At 36.8% G+C, this 17,492-nt stretch overlaps 1 protein-coding gene across 4 annotated transcripts in view; it reads right to left on the minus strand.

Annotated features, from left to right (window-relative positions):
* The window catches only part of NCAM2 (neural cell adhesion molecule 2), a 530,111-nt gene that overhangs the window by 159,579 nt on the left and 353,040 nt on the right, over positions 1-17,492 (minus strand). For all 4 annotated transcript variants that reach the window (XR_006279367.1, XM_038379539.2, XM_038379548.2 and 1 more), the window contains exon 9: positions 6,183-6,333. Coding sequence is in view for 3 of the 4 variants with exons in the window: in XM_038379539.2 (XP_038235467.1) it covers positions 6,183-6,333 (151 nt within the window). In the remaining variant the exon portion in view is untranslated. The remainder of the gene's footprint in view (positions 1-6,182; positions 6,334-17,492) is intronic.

The raw sequence follows: 17,492 nt of genomic DNA on the forward strand, positions 1-17,492 counted from the left end.
TTTTAATTCCTTTTAGGTCTTTTTTGTTCCTACAGCTGTGCATAATGTTCAAGGTTAAAGTAAAAGTTGCAAGTTTTAATAGATTTCCTGGGTTTTATTGTCATATTAAGACCTCAACATTTCTTTAATGTAGTTTACATTAAACAATTATGAGCATAATTTGACAAGGAGCTGCATAACCAAAGTCAATTTTATTTTAACAGTACCTGGTTTGATGGGTGCTTTGAAAATATTTTTAAATGTTTTCATACTTGTGTCCTCTTGGGTGCAGCTGATACCATTTAAATATCTCCCATGCCATATCTCTGGGTTTAACATCCTATTCTCTAGTCCTGCATGGTTTACACCATTAAGACTAAACTGTGATTAATCCTGACCTTTTCCTTTCTTTTTAATTAAGAAGTTTTTTTTATCAACCTCACCCTAACTCCTAACCTACTCAATGAAATCTCTAATCATAGGATACATATTTACCCTTCCTCTTCCCCACAGCTCATCCTAGACATCTTAAATCCCTTGTTCATAAGTGGCTTAGACTCACAGGGCCAAATTTGTAAAGACATTTGGGTGCCTAAAGATACAGATAGGAGCCCTATGGGATTTTCAAAACTGCTTAGGTGCTTAATTCCCTTTAATTTCAATCCTACTAGACTCCTATCTGCATATTTCAATTCAATGCCTGAATACCTTTAAAGATCTATCCCAATGGGCTTTTTTCAATGGAAGTTAGGCTCCTAAGTTCCTAAGGCACTTTTGAAAATGGACTTAGACTCCTCTGTCACTTAGGTTCTTTTAAAAATTGTATGGCTTGTCAGCATGAGCATGTTCGCTATTTTGTCTTTGTTCAGGTTGTTAACGGTCCTTCTCCACTTCACTTCATTGTCATGTCAGTGAAGTGACCCAGTAGTATTAAGACTTTGCAAGATTATCATATGATGTATAAGATTAGAATTATTCATGAATGAAAAGAAAGAGGAACACAAGTGAGCCTAGCATATAGTAAATCCTATAATTCTAGGTAACAGTATGTCAGTATATAGAAGTTTGGGAGGAATCTGGTATATGATTGATGAGATGCATAATGATCATTAACATATAAGGGGATAGAGCCAGCCTATTATAACTTTGCTTGGAGACCAACTACTAAAAAGAAATTCTTGTATCAGCTTCTATGAAAAGAAAGTGAATTGGAACAATACATTTCTACTCTCATTAGTAATATATAACAGTACAAACATAACTTAAATGGAATATCAATTGGAATCAAACATGCTAGGTCATTTGTTCTTATTACATTAAACCCTGAATGTCTGGGTTTATCTGCACTGCTTTTCAATCAGTTCTCTAGGCTGGGCCTCATTTGTAGTTCAACTTGCCTTTAAGTAATGCAATACCTTTGAAAAGCTTTAAAGTGAAATGGCATAGAGCCACTGAATTTGCATAAACTGCAACACTGTACAGTTCACTAACATAAAAGAAAGTGAAAAGGTCCAAGAGGATAATCTGCTCAGCATCTTAAATGTAGTGCTCTTCCATTAATGAAGTTGACTTCAGCTTGCAGACAAATACAATGACTCTATTACCAATAAGAAAAAAAGAAAATGTTAATGACAGAATCATCGTAGGCACTGTATAGGATTCTTTACAGATACATTTTGTGGTGTGTTGTAATATCATTTCTTTGTTCATTCTGTAGCACTGAACACAACGTCAGCAAGATGAGAGAAACTATGCAATGATGATGTTTAATATCATTTCAAAGAAAAGCAGCAGTAGCATAATGCTTTAATGACGATTTCTTTTTTTTCTCTCCACAAAGTAATATTTTGCTATGAAAGCACATATGTCTGGAAATCACTTGTTCAAATCTCATTACTGCATGAAATATGTAACACATTGCATTCAGCACCTTGATATTAAAGTTTATGGTGCTAGGTAAAATAAAACAAAACAAAAAACAAAAACTTAGAATATCAGGGTTGGAAGAGACCTCAAGATATCATCTAGTCTAACCTACTGCTCAAAGCAGGATCAGTCCCAATTTTTGCCCCAGATCCTTAAATAGCCCCCTCAAGGATTGAACTCATAACCCTGGGTTTAGGGGACCTATGCTCAAACCACTGAGCTATCCCTCCCCCAAAACTTCAGTTGTGCAAAGAAAGTCCTCGTTGTTTGGACATGGCAGCACATCATGCATCTGTAATCTCCCTTATCCATGTTCTCAGTGCATCATTTTGATTTCAATGAGGACAGAGGAAGTTTCAGAGGCACGAACAGACTATTAAAATGGTCATTTGGGGTTGACCAAATTCTGTGCTGGCTTGATTGCTCTACAAACCACCCCACTGATGACAACCCAGTACAAATGTTAATTATCCTGCTGAACAGTTTGTAACAACCATTTCAAGACATCAGTGTGCACTATTACTAGAGTGAGGAAGATTTCCATCTTTTGGTCAGGATTCTGGGCTTTTTTTAGGATTTCTTCACGTTTCTAGTCTTCGTTTTTTTCAGAACAAACAAGGGTGGCAGGTGAACACCCACCATCAGGCAGACTAGCCTGCCCCCCACCTCTTCTGCCCTCTTCTCCCACCCACTGGCCAGAGGAGCCCTGGCCCTCCCAAGCGCCAGATGAAGCCACTGGCTCCACCAACACCCCACCCACTGGCCCCAGCACCACCCTGGGCCACACCTGGCTGCTGGCAGGCCAGAGCTCAGGGCCACTAGCTGGAGCTGAGTCCCTGCTGGCTTCAGGTAGAGGGGAAGGGAGGGCAGGGACTCGGGATGCAACATGGGTAGGGCCATGGCCTGGTCAGGGGAGGCTTAACCTTCCCTGGCCTATGATACCTGCCACCCATGAGAACAAACAGATTCTCATAATAAAGAGATTAAAAATATTAATTAGAAACACTAAAGTGTTAGTTGTGTAGTAATCTTGCAATTTTAAAAAGGAGCCTAATAGTGTTAGAAGCCCAAATCCCATGGAAATTCAATTTGCATGCCTAACTCCTTTACGACTCTTTGGAAAACACTAGCCTAAAGAATCTCTTGCTTATGCTTTCTATATATTAGGAACAACATTAGTATTGGTCGTGAATTACAGTGTACTATACATTTATGTCTCTGGCTTTAATGAAAATATGCAAAGGCATATGCTATTTTAATATATAAACCAAGGAATTAAAAACTCTGGGATAATCCCAGTGTGTCATTGGTAGATTAATACATTGACTCAGGGATTCCTGAAAATCTCTCTTTAGCCTTCAGCAAGTCACTTAACTTCTGTATCTGAGTTTCTTCATCTGTAAAATGGGGAATACTGTGTTTTCAGTAAAGTGTGCAATACAATAATTATAGTACCTATTTCCAAGAATTGTATGGGGATTAGTTAATTTGTTTTTAAAAATACTTAGAAGGTGTAAAGGACATTGTTGTTATTACTATTGAACTGCTGAAAATGTCGATAAATTTAAGTAATCTGGAAAATCACAAAGATTCTACAAAGAACCTGTTCAATACAGACTTCACAGAATCTCGTAAAGAATCACTCCTTTTCACCATTTTGCTGTGGGAGTGCAGCATAATTTAATGATGGAACAGTAGGGTTGTCAGAGGAGATCTCCAGCCCAAATATCATCAAGTGACTGGAAACAAGAGGCAGCTACTGGATGTTACAGCAACAGAAAAGGAATTTATTTGTGGAGGAGAGAACTACATTTTCTTCCTGATGATTTTGACAAGATTGTGGTATGTAAAAAATAGCAAGAGTGTCCTCTGAAGAGATAATTTTGAAGAGACCATTTTGTTAAAAAAATGTTTTATTATGGGAACTGGATGTCTTGGGAGATTGATATTGGAATAAAGATGCTTTCATCCCTAGGACACTAATTTAAATATGACTACGGTCAGTAGAAGTCATTATCATTTGGCAAGATCTCTGTGGTTTGGGCAAATTAAGTTGTGGTCTCAGTACATTTACTCATGGACAAGTGTTCCCATGATAAAAAACTTCACTACAAATGGCAGTCTAATCAGGATGGGCATGAAGACAGAACTATTCTCTCATCACTATATGTGTATACTTCATGTCATGAGTAAGTTTCACTGTTTAGGCAATGTGGAGAAATTTGCACTCCAGCTACCAGAGCACACTTGCTCTGGAAATAAATATTGTACTTCAGTTATCAGTCTCACAGAACCATTCTTAAGTATTAATATTACAAATATTCAAAAGTTAATATAAAAAGCGTAAAGAGTCAATAAAACACTGAAAGTGATAAAGTATTTTCATCAGGTCTAATCATATAATGCTATGTGAAGTCAAAACAACAAGTCATGCATTATACATTTGAAATGTTGTCATCTTAAATCGTGCTAATATATTAATTGTCCAAAAAAACCAAACAAACCAACCTACCCACCAATTACTTGCCGATGGGTTCAAAGATTTTTCAATTTAAACTGTAGAAAGTTTTCTGGCATTTCAAATTAGTTTGAGCAGTTAACCACATCCAGATTTAACAGTAAATGCCAATAAATTTTCTCATTTAATACCTCCTGATTAGTTTAATTTAAGTGTTAAAAGTAAATCTACCATACTACTGCCTCTCATTGAGAAGGAAGACGGTACTACAATTCAATTTAGGACATCTGCTATCATACTAAAACTCATACTTTGACAGAGACCTTTGACTACATTATTCCATTGTATTCGTCTAGAGATTATGTTATTGTGCCCTTCAGTATTAACTTTGTGCTTCTAATGTGCTCTTAAGTTTCTGTAGCTCATATGTTTCACATAATGTGGCCCATGAACCACTTCTATAATTGGATAACTCTACACTGGACATAGAATATAAAAGCAGAAGTAAAATTGATTTTTTTAAAAGAGTAGCCACTTTATAATTTCAATTGAACAATATATTTCATGTCACCTTAGATCTGTATTACAGGAAAACAGATCTTAATGACAGGATTTTAAAGGAACACATCAGAGTATTCATTTTTTATTCCTTACACCAGCAACACAGCAAAAGCATTTTAAATTAAAATGTACACAAAAGAAATAAATTTTCTGTGCACTGGGGGGTTACACTGAGATGTTCAAGGAATGCATATTTTAAGAGAGTACACTCTCAAAAACGTAAGAGTATTTCACAAATTTCACAAATCTCAGAAGTCTTCAAATGAGTATTGTTCATGAATAACTGCATTAAATCTATTTTTCACAGTTCATTTTAACAGCTTCTACTGTATTTGTTTAGTTCTATTTGTGTTGGCAAATCTCTCCATCTCCTGTATCCAGAATAAATTACTTGCTCCAATTCTTCAGTCTGAATATTTTTCATTTGTCTTTTTGGACTCACTTCCTGTCTGAAAGGTGACACATACAGCTTACTGTGAGATCTCTGTCAACGCTACTTTAGGATTCACCCAACTGGGATTCAGAAACAGCAAAACAATCATTACTCATTTTCCCTTCCTCCCCACTATAGACCCAATCCAATATTACTGAAGTCAATGGAAAGATGCCCATCGACTTCAGTGGATTTCGGATGAGGCCCAATATACCAATCAGTCTCAGATACTGATGAACGAATATCACTCCTGTCGCTTGTGAAGTTTCTACCAAACAAAATTTTGATTGGAAGTGGCAGGATCAGTGGGGGTGGGGGGATTTTTCACATGTTTGAATTCCAAGAATGGTTATAACAAAAGTAGGAGAATAGTTGAGGGGGGAGAGGAGCGTAATGGAGAGAGAGGTAGAGAATATTCCAGACATTTTTAACTTTAGAAACTTCACTTCAAGACTGAGATGCAGCTTAGATGAGTTATTACTTTATTCCCCAAACCATTTGCACTCACAGCTAGTCTCCACCAGCCTGAAAGTGTTGAAAAAGTTTCTAAGTTCAGTCATAAGGTATGGCAGTGAGGGAAACCACCAAAATATCATTATGGGTGAAACTCTGACCTCATGAAGCCAATGGCAAAAATCTCATTGGCTTCACTGGGGCCAGGATTTCATCCTGTGTGTTCAGAATTGCTAACTTTGGAAGGACACTTTTTCTTAAATTATTCGAGTTTAAGCATGAATTACCAGTAAAATTTGATCTTCTATTAAGAATGTATCTTTTTTTTCTTTTAAAACAAATTTAAAGAGAAAATGAAGTGTTAGAACTTACATTCAATATCAAGGTACATGCTCTTTTGATGCCCACCAATTCTACTTGCAGCTTCACAGTCATATCTCCCTGAATCTGACAACTTCACATCTTTAATATGCAGTGACGATTTTCCATGTTGCCCTTTGACTTCTATACGGCCATCTGGGCTCTGTTTACATTGATTCAAGAAAAAGAAAGGATTTTATATATAGATACATATGTATATGTGTATTTGTTTTATATATAACACCATTAATAATTATGACTGAATGTACAGTATTTGTTGTGAAAACATCTCAATGTACAGTGAAATAAATATTAATGACTAAGCAATTTCAAAATCTGTCAAACATACAAGTTAAAACAAAAATCTAAAGACAAGAAAAGCTCTGATTCTAGACTCCATGGTCAAGGGAATAAATACATTCTTAAAGGAACACTGTTAAGTAATTAAACCCCCAAATTACTATTTTAAGATTGATATAATCTATCTGTTCAATTATAAAGGGCCTGATTCTGAGCTCACTCAGACTGTTGTAAATCAGGAGTAACTCCCATCAAGTCAATGGGATTATACTGGTTTAAAATCATTGTAAATAAGATTACAGTGTCTCTCTCAGTTCTCCTTCCTGTCAGTAAGAAACTGAAAAATCCAAAAATGAAAAAGCAGCTATTGATTTAGCTTTTCTGATAGAAGTACAAATTAACTGAGAAATTGTGGTCTGGAAACACTCTGTGAACCACTGGATTTCACTGTGATACTGATGATAACATAACATAGAAGTAAACTGTGATAAACAAAACAAAACAAAACAAAACAAACAAACAAACAAAACATGTTGGCTTCTGCTTTACCAGGAAAACAAGTTCAATATTTGCCAGCCTGGGGGTGGGGGAGGATATATTGAGGTTGGGCAGAACAGGTAGGAAGAAAAATGTAATGTACAAGCCTATAAGGGTATGAAAAATAAAATAGACATTGAAAAATGTTTTAAAGTACTTGACAGTGGCATTTTAACTTCTGTGAAGTAACATGGTTCAGAGGAATGAGCAAAGGGTTAGTAGTTTTTAACTCCTCAATTCTATTCCTCACTCTGCAGTTTATTTGCTTTATAGCTTTCAACAACTCACTTCACCTCTTTGCCTCAGTTCTTTCATTTGTGAGATGGGGACATGATACCTACCTCTCAGGATTGTTGTCAGGAGTAATTAGTTAATGGTTGTACAATACTTTAAACATCTAAAACACTCTGAGGTCCTATCCTGTATATACTTGCTGTTGGGCTCTACTTCTTATTACCGTAAGTATTCCTATTGTGGCTGCTATTGTTTGAAGGATTTTACCTCATGTCTATATGATTATTTTCTGAGTTAATGAAAGAAAATGACATGCAAATCAGTTCACAGAATTGTTCACATCAACACAATATCAGCAACGTATATGCCGGAATCATGAAAGAAAGAAACCTGTGATCCTGATCCCACCTCAGAATCTAATAGCACAGATCTCATTTCTTGTGCACAGTCCCATCAAACTCAATAGGATTCTGCATGGGTGCAGGGGTTTGCAATAGTAGATGTCAGTGCAAGAATTTGCCCTAAAATCCCTCAAACTGATAGAAGTAAAACAAGATTACTATCTCCTACTATGTCAATCTTAAATGCTGCAAATTATATTAAACAAACAAATGCATATATTCAAGTCATTGGGAACATTCATGCAAATGTCAGAATTTACAGTCACTACTGAACAATTACTAGATTAAAAGATCTTGATACATATGTTTTGTGTAGATTTTTTTGTTTATTCGTTTGTTGTAATCTTTTTTAAATTTTGTTTTTAAAATATTGTTATTTATTTATTTGCAGATCTGGCATGTTTTCAATTTTTGTTTTAATATTTGTTAAAGTTGATGGCTGTTGTTACTTGTTTGGATGCTGCTTAATTGGTTCTACTTTAAAAAGTGAAATAAACAAACGGATAATTCTACATCAAGTTTGTTCCTGTTTAAAAAATAAATTGAAGCTAAAATGTTTTAGCAGTTTACAATACATTCAGTGACTACTCTTTCTGATTTTATTTTAAGGGTTAATACCAGGGGGCAACATTCTTGTTCAGGACCATGAAACTCTGATTGAAATATAGGTCTCATCATTAAAATTACACCTTCTTAATTCTGATAAACATACAATAATGCATTTGTTCCTTAGAAGAATCTAAATCTATCCTTTGAGATACATCAACACCGAGTAATGAGAGATGGCATAAGACAAATATTGTCTTTGCACTGTTGGTTTACTAAAGCCCTGCAAAAAGAAAGCAATTTCTTTTTTTAAAAAAGGTCCATTTAAACAATGATGAAGGACCTTTTCATTGTACAGTGCAACAAATTCTCCCTGATAAATTGTAATGTGTTATATTATCTCTAGACAAATATATCTGCTAAAATTATTTTACTGTATGACTTTTACAAACAGATTGGGGCAATGGTTTCCTGTTTCCTACAGTGGCCATTACCACATCTTTTGGAGAAAAGGTGCAAAAAAGCCTCAGTAAACAATTACAGAATTAAAATGGTTAGCACTGAAGTTCCTCCATCAGTTGGGTTATGTTCTGAAGGATGGTGGGTTTGTATCCCTTCCAATTCTTGTTGTTGTTTTTTTATTTATAATACTATCTAATGGAACTGTGAATATTTCCATTATTCATATAAATCATAGAATCATAGATTAGGGTTGGAAGAGACCTCAGGAGGTCACCTAGTAACCCCCTACTCAAAGCAGGACCAACTCCAACTAAATCATCCCAGCCAGGGCTTTGTCCAGGCAGGCCTTAAAAACCTCTAAGGATGGAGATTCCACCACCTCCCTAGGTAATCCATTCCAGTGCTTCACCATCCTCCTAGTAAAATAGTGTTTCCTAATATCCAACCTACCCTTCCCCCACTGCAACTTGAGACCATTGCTCCTTGTTCAGTCATCTGCCACCACTGAGAACAGGGGAGCTCCATCCACTTTGGAACCTCCCTTCAGGTAGTTGAAGGCTGCTATCAAATCCCCTCTCACTCTTCTCTTCTGCAGGCTAAACAAGCCCAGTTCCCTCAGTCTCTCCTCATAAATCATGTGCCCCAGCCAATCCCATTTGTTTGTTTTTGATAATAAAAACATCTTCACTATTATTTGTTAAGTAGCAGTACAATAGCTTTATTAATTACCAGTGCCACTCCTTTAAACCTGCTGAAGCTGAAATTAGGGACTTGGTGTTTAACAAAGCCCCAAAATGAGGGAAAAGAAAAAAATATTCATGGAAGAAATTTAAGATGATATCTGATTTATTCCTCAAGCATAAATAATTCCTACAGTAACTTCGGTTTCCTGATTCTTTATTTTGGAAGTACATAGATTTTAATAATTTTTCACACTACATATGTCCAGTGTAGGTCTCTTTGGCGCTAAAATGAATGATGTTCCTCAAAATGAGAAGTATGACTATCCAATACAGAAAATATTTCTGCAAAGTCTTAGAATAATCCCAATGAATCCAAAGCATATGTTTTTGAAATCAATTGGAATTTTGCCTAAGGACTTCTGGTTTCTCTGTGTATTTATAGCATAATGGTTTCAGAAAAGGAAAATATATTACACACACACAATGATCAACATTATATACAATGGTAAACATTATATAGGAAACATTTAATTTAGCATAAAGTTCGTTTTATTGTATTTTTTTTTTGTAATTGGACTGTAATGCCATGGCAGGATATTGTGTGTTAAAACATTATAGTGACTATCACCACAGAAGTATATAATAAATAAAGCAAATATTTTCTTTATAAATGTTGCCCACCATACCTCATTGTTCTAAGTTTCAGATGAATTTTGTCTATTTACTTTGTTAGAAGAGTAAGAAGTTATGACTATCTCCAAACCACCAGAAATGGTCAGCAAGGCCAAATCTCCTTATAAAATTCTAAATAAATTTAATAGACCAAATTCTTCTCTCTGTTCCACCTGTGCAAACCCACTATAGTTAATTGGTTAAACAGATACAACTAAGAGCAGAATTTACCCAAATATAGTAACTAATCAAGATGTTACAGCGTTTTGCAATGCTAGGGCTAGAAACAGGGCCATCAAAACTACCTACCTATAAAAGTGAATATTCTACTCTGATACTCTACTGCTCTGATACTCAGGTCCTCTACCTCAGTCATAACCCAGTGGGCTTTATCAGGGATTACTCTGTTTACTTTTCCTTTATAAGTCACCAGTATGGCTTTATTAGGTTTAAAAACGATATAGGTGGAGGAAATAAAAATGCTATTGGAATATACAGTATTTCAAGAATAAACCGACATGTCTATATAAAAATATTTCTATTTATTAATCTTCATTGACATAATTTGATAATTAGAAAATATATATTATAGTATCTTGTTCATTGCTATTTCAATTCCATTGTGTTTCTCAGGAAATTAATTGCTAACTCTTTAGGCCTAGAATAGTGGTTGAAGATGCTTTTATGTCACTGCTACCAACCAAAATTAGTTTACTCATTTACTCTCAGTTTGTTGACGTTTTAATGTACATATAAAATTCTATTAAAATAGTCAGAATTTGTCCAGAGATACGACATTAATACCACAGCTATCTCCTATACTTAGTAAAGAGAAGATCTATGTGGTAGCTGAGATCATTATGTGGTAACTGTTGTCAAATGATGATTTCAATATGACCACTGTACTTTGTATTTCTTAAACATATGAGGGTGAAAGTCATTCCCATTTGAAGTTATACTGTGGCCAACAGCAATCAGTTCTACAATTCAATGCTGTAATAGTAAACTCTTATCCAGAGGGTCTTAAAAGCTAAGTTGGGGCACAAATTATCAAAGTCAGTGAGATACTAAACCACAACTTATTAATTAGCCAATAGATGAACATAAACTCAGACTGGCACTTTCCAGGAAGCAAATGCCTGCTGTAAGTTGTTCGTAATGATCAGCAATAGATTATGGCATAGCAGTAACATTTCCAATTGCTGAAAATGGTAGGTTCTCTTCTCAGGAGAGCCAATATGTAAATGATAATTATAATTGCTTTTTGTATAGCCTCTTTCATAAAAGTAGCATAAAATGTAATTGTTATCCAAAGTTCTTCTCCCATGTAAAACCTGGTAGATGGGGGAAAAAAACCTAATATATGTATTTTAATAAACTGCATTCATCCCAGTTCTCTGGGATCACCAGAGGAGCATAGAGGGCAAGCGATCCCAGAAAAAGCAGTTCAGACAATCCCATCATCTATCTAGGTTTTTATACAGATGCCTATCACTGTGTTATCTTTGTGGATGGTTTCCAGGGCTTGAACACTTCAGACCCACAGGCAATTATGTAGAGGCACTATCCTGCTGGGCTTATCTGACCCCAATACCCATACATAGCCACAGCAGCATGGCGGGATTAGTCAATACACATGGTGATGTACAAGTGTGGGTTGCCAACCCAAATGTGGGCACTCAGCCTGTGGGAGGATGTTACCAAGAAAACACAGGAGAGGAATGCTGATTCAAGCAGCATTAAGCTTACTATATAACCCTTTTTAATGTGGTGTTCTACAGTTCTTGGATGGGAATGTACTGTCTAGTGTAGCTCCTCCCAGTCTCTTCTCCTCTACTCCAGGCCAGAACCCCTTTTTTCTACCGGGCCCATTTTTTCTGGAAAAGAGTGAGGCTACTATACAGATGGGAGAGTGTTATGCATAGCTGCCTTTCCCCTCCATGTGGCCCTTCTCTGGATTATTCTGTTTCGGTCATACACACATAGGAGAACACTGTGCCACAGAAATTTACAAACTAGTATATTTACGCAGAATAAAAAATGTCAAAAAAACAAGCTAAATTTGGAACACCATATACTTCAAAAATATGCCAGCTTAAATAAAGTAATTTTAAAATTGATGTAGTAAAACCTGGGACAATCCAGACAAGGGAACACATTCTGTGGCATTGGCTACATTGGAGTTTCACCCACTTATGGGAGGTCTCAGTATGGCCCTATGACCTCATACAATAATGCTGACTATATTTCCAAAATCTTGATCTATGACACTTTCAAAATGTATTCAAGTAGGACCAGAAGCTAATGATCTGATAAATGAGAGTTCAACAAAGCAATCCATCCCAAGAAATCTGACTGAAACACATAAAACCTATTCAGTGAACTGGAAAGTTTAACCTCCCACAGCATGCCAGCCCTAGCATTTTGAATAGTGATAGCAATCTAATTCCATCAGCCTTATTTACAAAGACTTAGAGATTAAATATTCAAGGTACAATAAACTGTCAAAAGCAAAATGAGATTGTTCTTTATAGATGCTGAAGTGAGCTCAAAGTTAATTACTGTGTAGAGCCATGATAAAAAAATAAAAATCTTTCCAAACAGAAATCAAGTTGAGAGGTTGTCTACATAAATACAATACCCCTGCCCCAAAATTCAGTTCACCCCTAGTGAATTCTATCAAATACCTTAAGATGATGACATCAGTGTAGCTACCTGGTTATCTGTGGGCTTTGCAATTTAATTATTACTTGTATTACTTTATATATCATCTGTTACCTGAATTTTCCTGCTGTGGTCCCTGGAACTTCCTCCTGATAGTTGGTGTCCCATGTATTCAATTATTGGCAGGCTGCTAGGTGGAAAACATCTTCCAAGGCTCCCAAGAGAGCAGTGGGGTTGATGAGAACCTCATATCTAAGGGTTCCAGAGGAGACATGCTGCTTTCAGGAGTCTCGAGGAAATTGCTAAGAGAACAGTATCCAGGGAAAGAAAATAGCAGCTTTTGGTGTAAGCCAACTTTTAGGACTAATCATGTGCTCTGATACAGAGAATGTCTCCGGGGCAAGATTCCAGTGATGTTACAGATTCAAGTGTATAATTTCTCAGTTGTTTTGTGTTGGCGGATAGTGCACAATGAGATGATGGTTGGAAACTGTTTTCTTTTCTTCTTGCTTCACAATTGTAGCAGGTTGCCACTGGTATGACTTGGGGGCATATTTGTTGGTTGAGTATGATTGATCAAACCCTTCTCTAACTCCAACTGTGGGATTACTGGACCAAATGAGATGGCATTGTACATTTTCCAGAATGTACATTTTGAGTTGGCTGGGAGTAGCGTGGCAGGTGAGAACAGCTGCATGAAATGGTGACTGGATTGTGGCTGGGCTTTGATAGTATTGTTTGTCTGGTGAGAGCAGCTGTGACATTGTGTTGATTATCTTCTCTCCTATAGAGCTCAGTATTCATGCATTTGACTGTGAAAGGATCTATTTTATATTACTGAAGGACAAGTACAAGATCTCTAATAAAATCCCTAAATTTAACATTTAGACAGGTTGAAATTACTTTATTTGTTCTCATATTAGAGTGTAAAACTTGTTTTTATGACTAAAGGATCATGACTCCCCATATCACTCTATTAGAGTTCAGTGCCTGTCACTGTATAGAGAGATTAGGCATTTCTCACTGACAACTTGCACCTTCTGTGATATATTTCAGTGTTGTTTTGGATACAAAGAATGCCATGTTTCAGCTACCAAAATGATGAAGGAACAAGGGTCTAGTATTTAAACATTTTTTTTTCTTAAATACATTCCCATAATTGTCCAGGAAACACATAAAAACCTCTGCAACACTTGCAATATTTCTGGTCTGAAATCTTCCAAAGTAGCAGTCACAGATGTCAACAGTAGCAGAGCCCAAACAAGAAGACACTTCGACTTTATGCTTAGTTCTTCATTCTTCCATTTTCTGCAGTCAGATAGTTCCTAACTATACAAGCAAGCACCCATTACTATATGGTCTAGTGATATTTTGAACACATGATATTGAATTTTCAAGAAGAGGCACAGTAATTGAAGTTGATGAACAGAATCATCTTTGGAATTTCATGAAACACAGCCATTGTCAGGAAACTTGCTGCTTTCAGTTTCTGTTGAATTGTCATCCATGAAAGAGCAAAAAGTTCAAACCAGACATCTCAACCAGCAGATATAGAATGTCCCAGTAAGCTGGTCCTTGAAGTAACAAGATAGAAGAGAAGAGTTGCCAACTGAGTTGAATTGGATAGGATAAAATTCCAGAAGTCCAAAAAAAATAAGTGACGAACAATTCCTAGTCTGAGAATCTACCTTTGACGATGAGAAAGGGCTGTCATTCACAACAGCCATCAACGTGCAGAAGCTGATGGAAGCTCCCTTCTGGATGGTACATTCACAACATTCCCCATACTCTTCAGGTAAATGTATTCTATCCATGCACCTGTTGAAAACAGCAGAAAATTCCAGAGTATTGCTACCTGCTTATGCCTTAATGTCCAGTGAATCAGAATAATGCTACAGCAGAGTCTTGAATTATTGACTTGACTTGAATTATTTTTATGGAAGACCTTGGGAGTCATCTAGAACAGCAGCTGGTTTATTACAGATTTCAAGCAGGTAGCAATCATTGCAGCATGCTACACATTTCTGAAGGGGTTGAAAGCTGCTTATTCCATATGGGATAACTTATTCAGACTAAGCCATTAACTGAAGGTATACAGTGTAATACATAGGAAGTCATGAAAAACTAGTCTTGAAGTAAATGCATTTTGTTGCTTTGACTTTCTTTCCATCTGCAGACATAGCGGCTACTTTCAATGAACTCAAAGTGGAAATGCAAGCAGGTACTATGCAGATTTTTATAATCCAGGAAAATTATATTCTTGAGAGCTCCAGATGGCATTTAAGAAATGACAACAAGATATAAACTACATAAACCTTTATTGCTTCGTGCTGGTGCTTACTTGCAACATTTTAGCTGGTGAGTAGTCAGGTGACACAGCACATATCAAAATCAAACACTATGGCATAAAACATAAGGTCAGGCTGCTGTTCTTGGAAGAGCTCACTTTGGTTTGCTTGTAATCATGAAGGCATGTGAAAGGGAAATGATAAGGAAAGAACATTGTATCTGGTCATTCAAAATCATCTCCTGTAAAGGTGCAAATCACTAAGGAGAAATGGTTGATGACTAATAATGATGAGTATATTAGCAGCATGCGGCAGAATTTTACAGAGAAGCTGGGCAAAACACACCTCCGTGTTTTTATTAGAGGCTCCGTTCCTGCAATAAACAATTTTATTCAAATAGCTGTCAGTTCTACAGAGCAGGATGAGCACAATTCACAGGAATAAGATCATAAAACATAAGTCTTATCTAATACAGACCTTCTTTAGTACAGCCATCAAAAATAGTTTTACCACAGAACCACATCTAATCTTAAATGCAGTTACTGAGATAGAATAATCCGGCTACAAGAGGATCAGCCACAGGTAGCTATATTATACCTTTGTGCTCCCTTTGGAACTGCTCAGACCCTGCTTCAGACTTCAGCAGAAATTGGAGTAGAAAGAGAATCCATTTTGCTAGTGGGAGACTGCCAGAGCACACACAGACCCAAAGCATTTATGGGGTCTGATCCTGTTTAGATTCTAATACCTTCACTCACCAGAATCTAGCTACTAGTGATCAATCAAACCCTATGCATGTGAACAAGAATCACCAGTATGAACTATCCATGGCAGCAGTTGTGGTAAGTAGAATCACTCTGCTCAAGAACTTTGACCAGATGGCCTTTTTACTTAAGTCAATAGCAAAACTGTCAAGATCAAACCTCCATGTTTTGTAACTGTTTACAGGAAACAGATTTCAGAGTAGCAGCCAAGTTAGTCTGTATTTGCAAAAAGAAAAGGAGTACTTGTGGCACTTTAGAGACTAACAAATTTATTTGAGCATAAGCTTTCGTGAGCTACAGTATTTATTCAAACAAAGCACTTTTAAAATCATAATATGGGTGTATAATTCTGTATGTTGACTCACAGAAAGGGGTGATAACATGGCTCTAGATACGTTTTCTGCTTGCTACAATATTACAGAAACACTATAAAGCTATTTCGTCACCTTACTTATCTATGGGATCCTTTTTTAAACCATTCACTCAGGGCAACATTTAACTGTGGCCATATGTATTCCAGCTCCCTGCCCTCCTCTGTTTGATTCAGTGGATTTTTTTTTCTTTTTTAACTCATAAAAATATTTTGGAGATGGCACATATGCTAATGATCGCCACAGAGGATTTCTGAAGGCTGTCATAAGGCACTCAAAACTCAACCGTAAATGTCATCAGTCTTCTACACTGAGTAAGGATATGAATGGGCCAACAGAGTGTGGATCCTGGATCTATGGTAAGACCCAGCAGCAAAAAGGTCAAAATGCCATATGAGCTTATTTATTTGATTTTATTTATTGGTAATGTGTTACACTTTGGGAAATTGTAAGGTGGACTGAGAAGTGGAGAGCTATGGGAAGAGATCTCCTTCTCCCGGGGAAGATAACTCTGAGTTCACTTAAATTTTAATACCTTGCTCCTCATTCACAGAGGCACTGTACATTTATAACTGTGTATTTTAAAGGCTCCCACAGAAGCTTCACTCATTCTGGCAACTTTCCTAGGCACAATTCTACAAAGCACTGAGCACTCCCATGAGGTGCTGAGTTCCCTCAATTCCCATTCAAGTCACGAGTAGAGGAGAACACACACTACCTCACAGGTGTGCAAAACATCCTGCAGGATTGAGACAACAGAATGGGGCTGGAGATGGGCTAGGCACTCCCCTCACCCCACAGATAAGCTAATAAAATACTTGGAAATGCTGAGAGGTGTGGAACATTGGTGCAATTATGGGTGGGTGAAGGGGCATATTCTCTCTGTCTTTCAGCCTCTGGGGACCAACAATGTTTTTCTCCTATGAACTTTCAGCCGGATGCAAAACACAACAGAAAGCAGGACTTATTGCTGCTGAGTACGGCAGCCTCATCAAACTCTTCCTCCACTCCTCTTTCCCCTTGCCACAGAGTTGGAGGGGCACAAGCCATGTATGTCATAGTATCTACAGAGGAGTTTTTATACCAGGTAAACTCATGTTTTATGCCACCATGGGAAAAATTAGTTAATCCCAGTGTAAGGCATTTTCTATTTTTAAAACTGTTTTGTTAATGAACGCCACATCACACTTAGTTTTAGTTACATATTCAAATTGTGGTCCTGTATCTTATCTGACAGTGGCAAGCAGAGAGAGAGAGAGAGAGAGTTAATACAAATTAATTTGCCTTGCTTGCTTGTGGCCTGTGTTGGGGGCTATGTGCTGAACCAAGAGACTTGCTAGACTTGGCAGAATTTAGAGGCTTGCTAGGGTTGGCTGAATTTACTAACAAGGCTCTAGCCT

The sequence above is a fragment of the Dermochelys coriacea genome, chromosome 1 (assembly GCF_009764565.3).
Source record: "Dermochelys coriacea isolate rDerCor1 chromosome 1, rDerCor1.pri.v4, whole genome shotgun sequence".
Taxonomy (NCBI): domain Eukaryota; kingdom Metazoa; phylum Chordata; order Testudines; family Dermochelyidae; genus Dermochelys; species Dermochelys coriacea.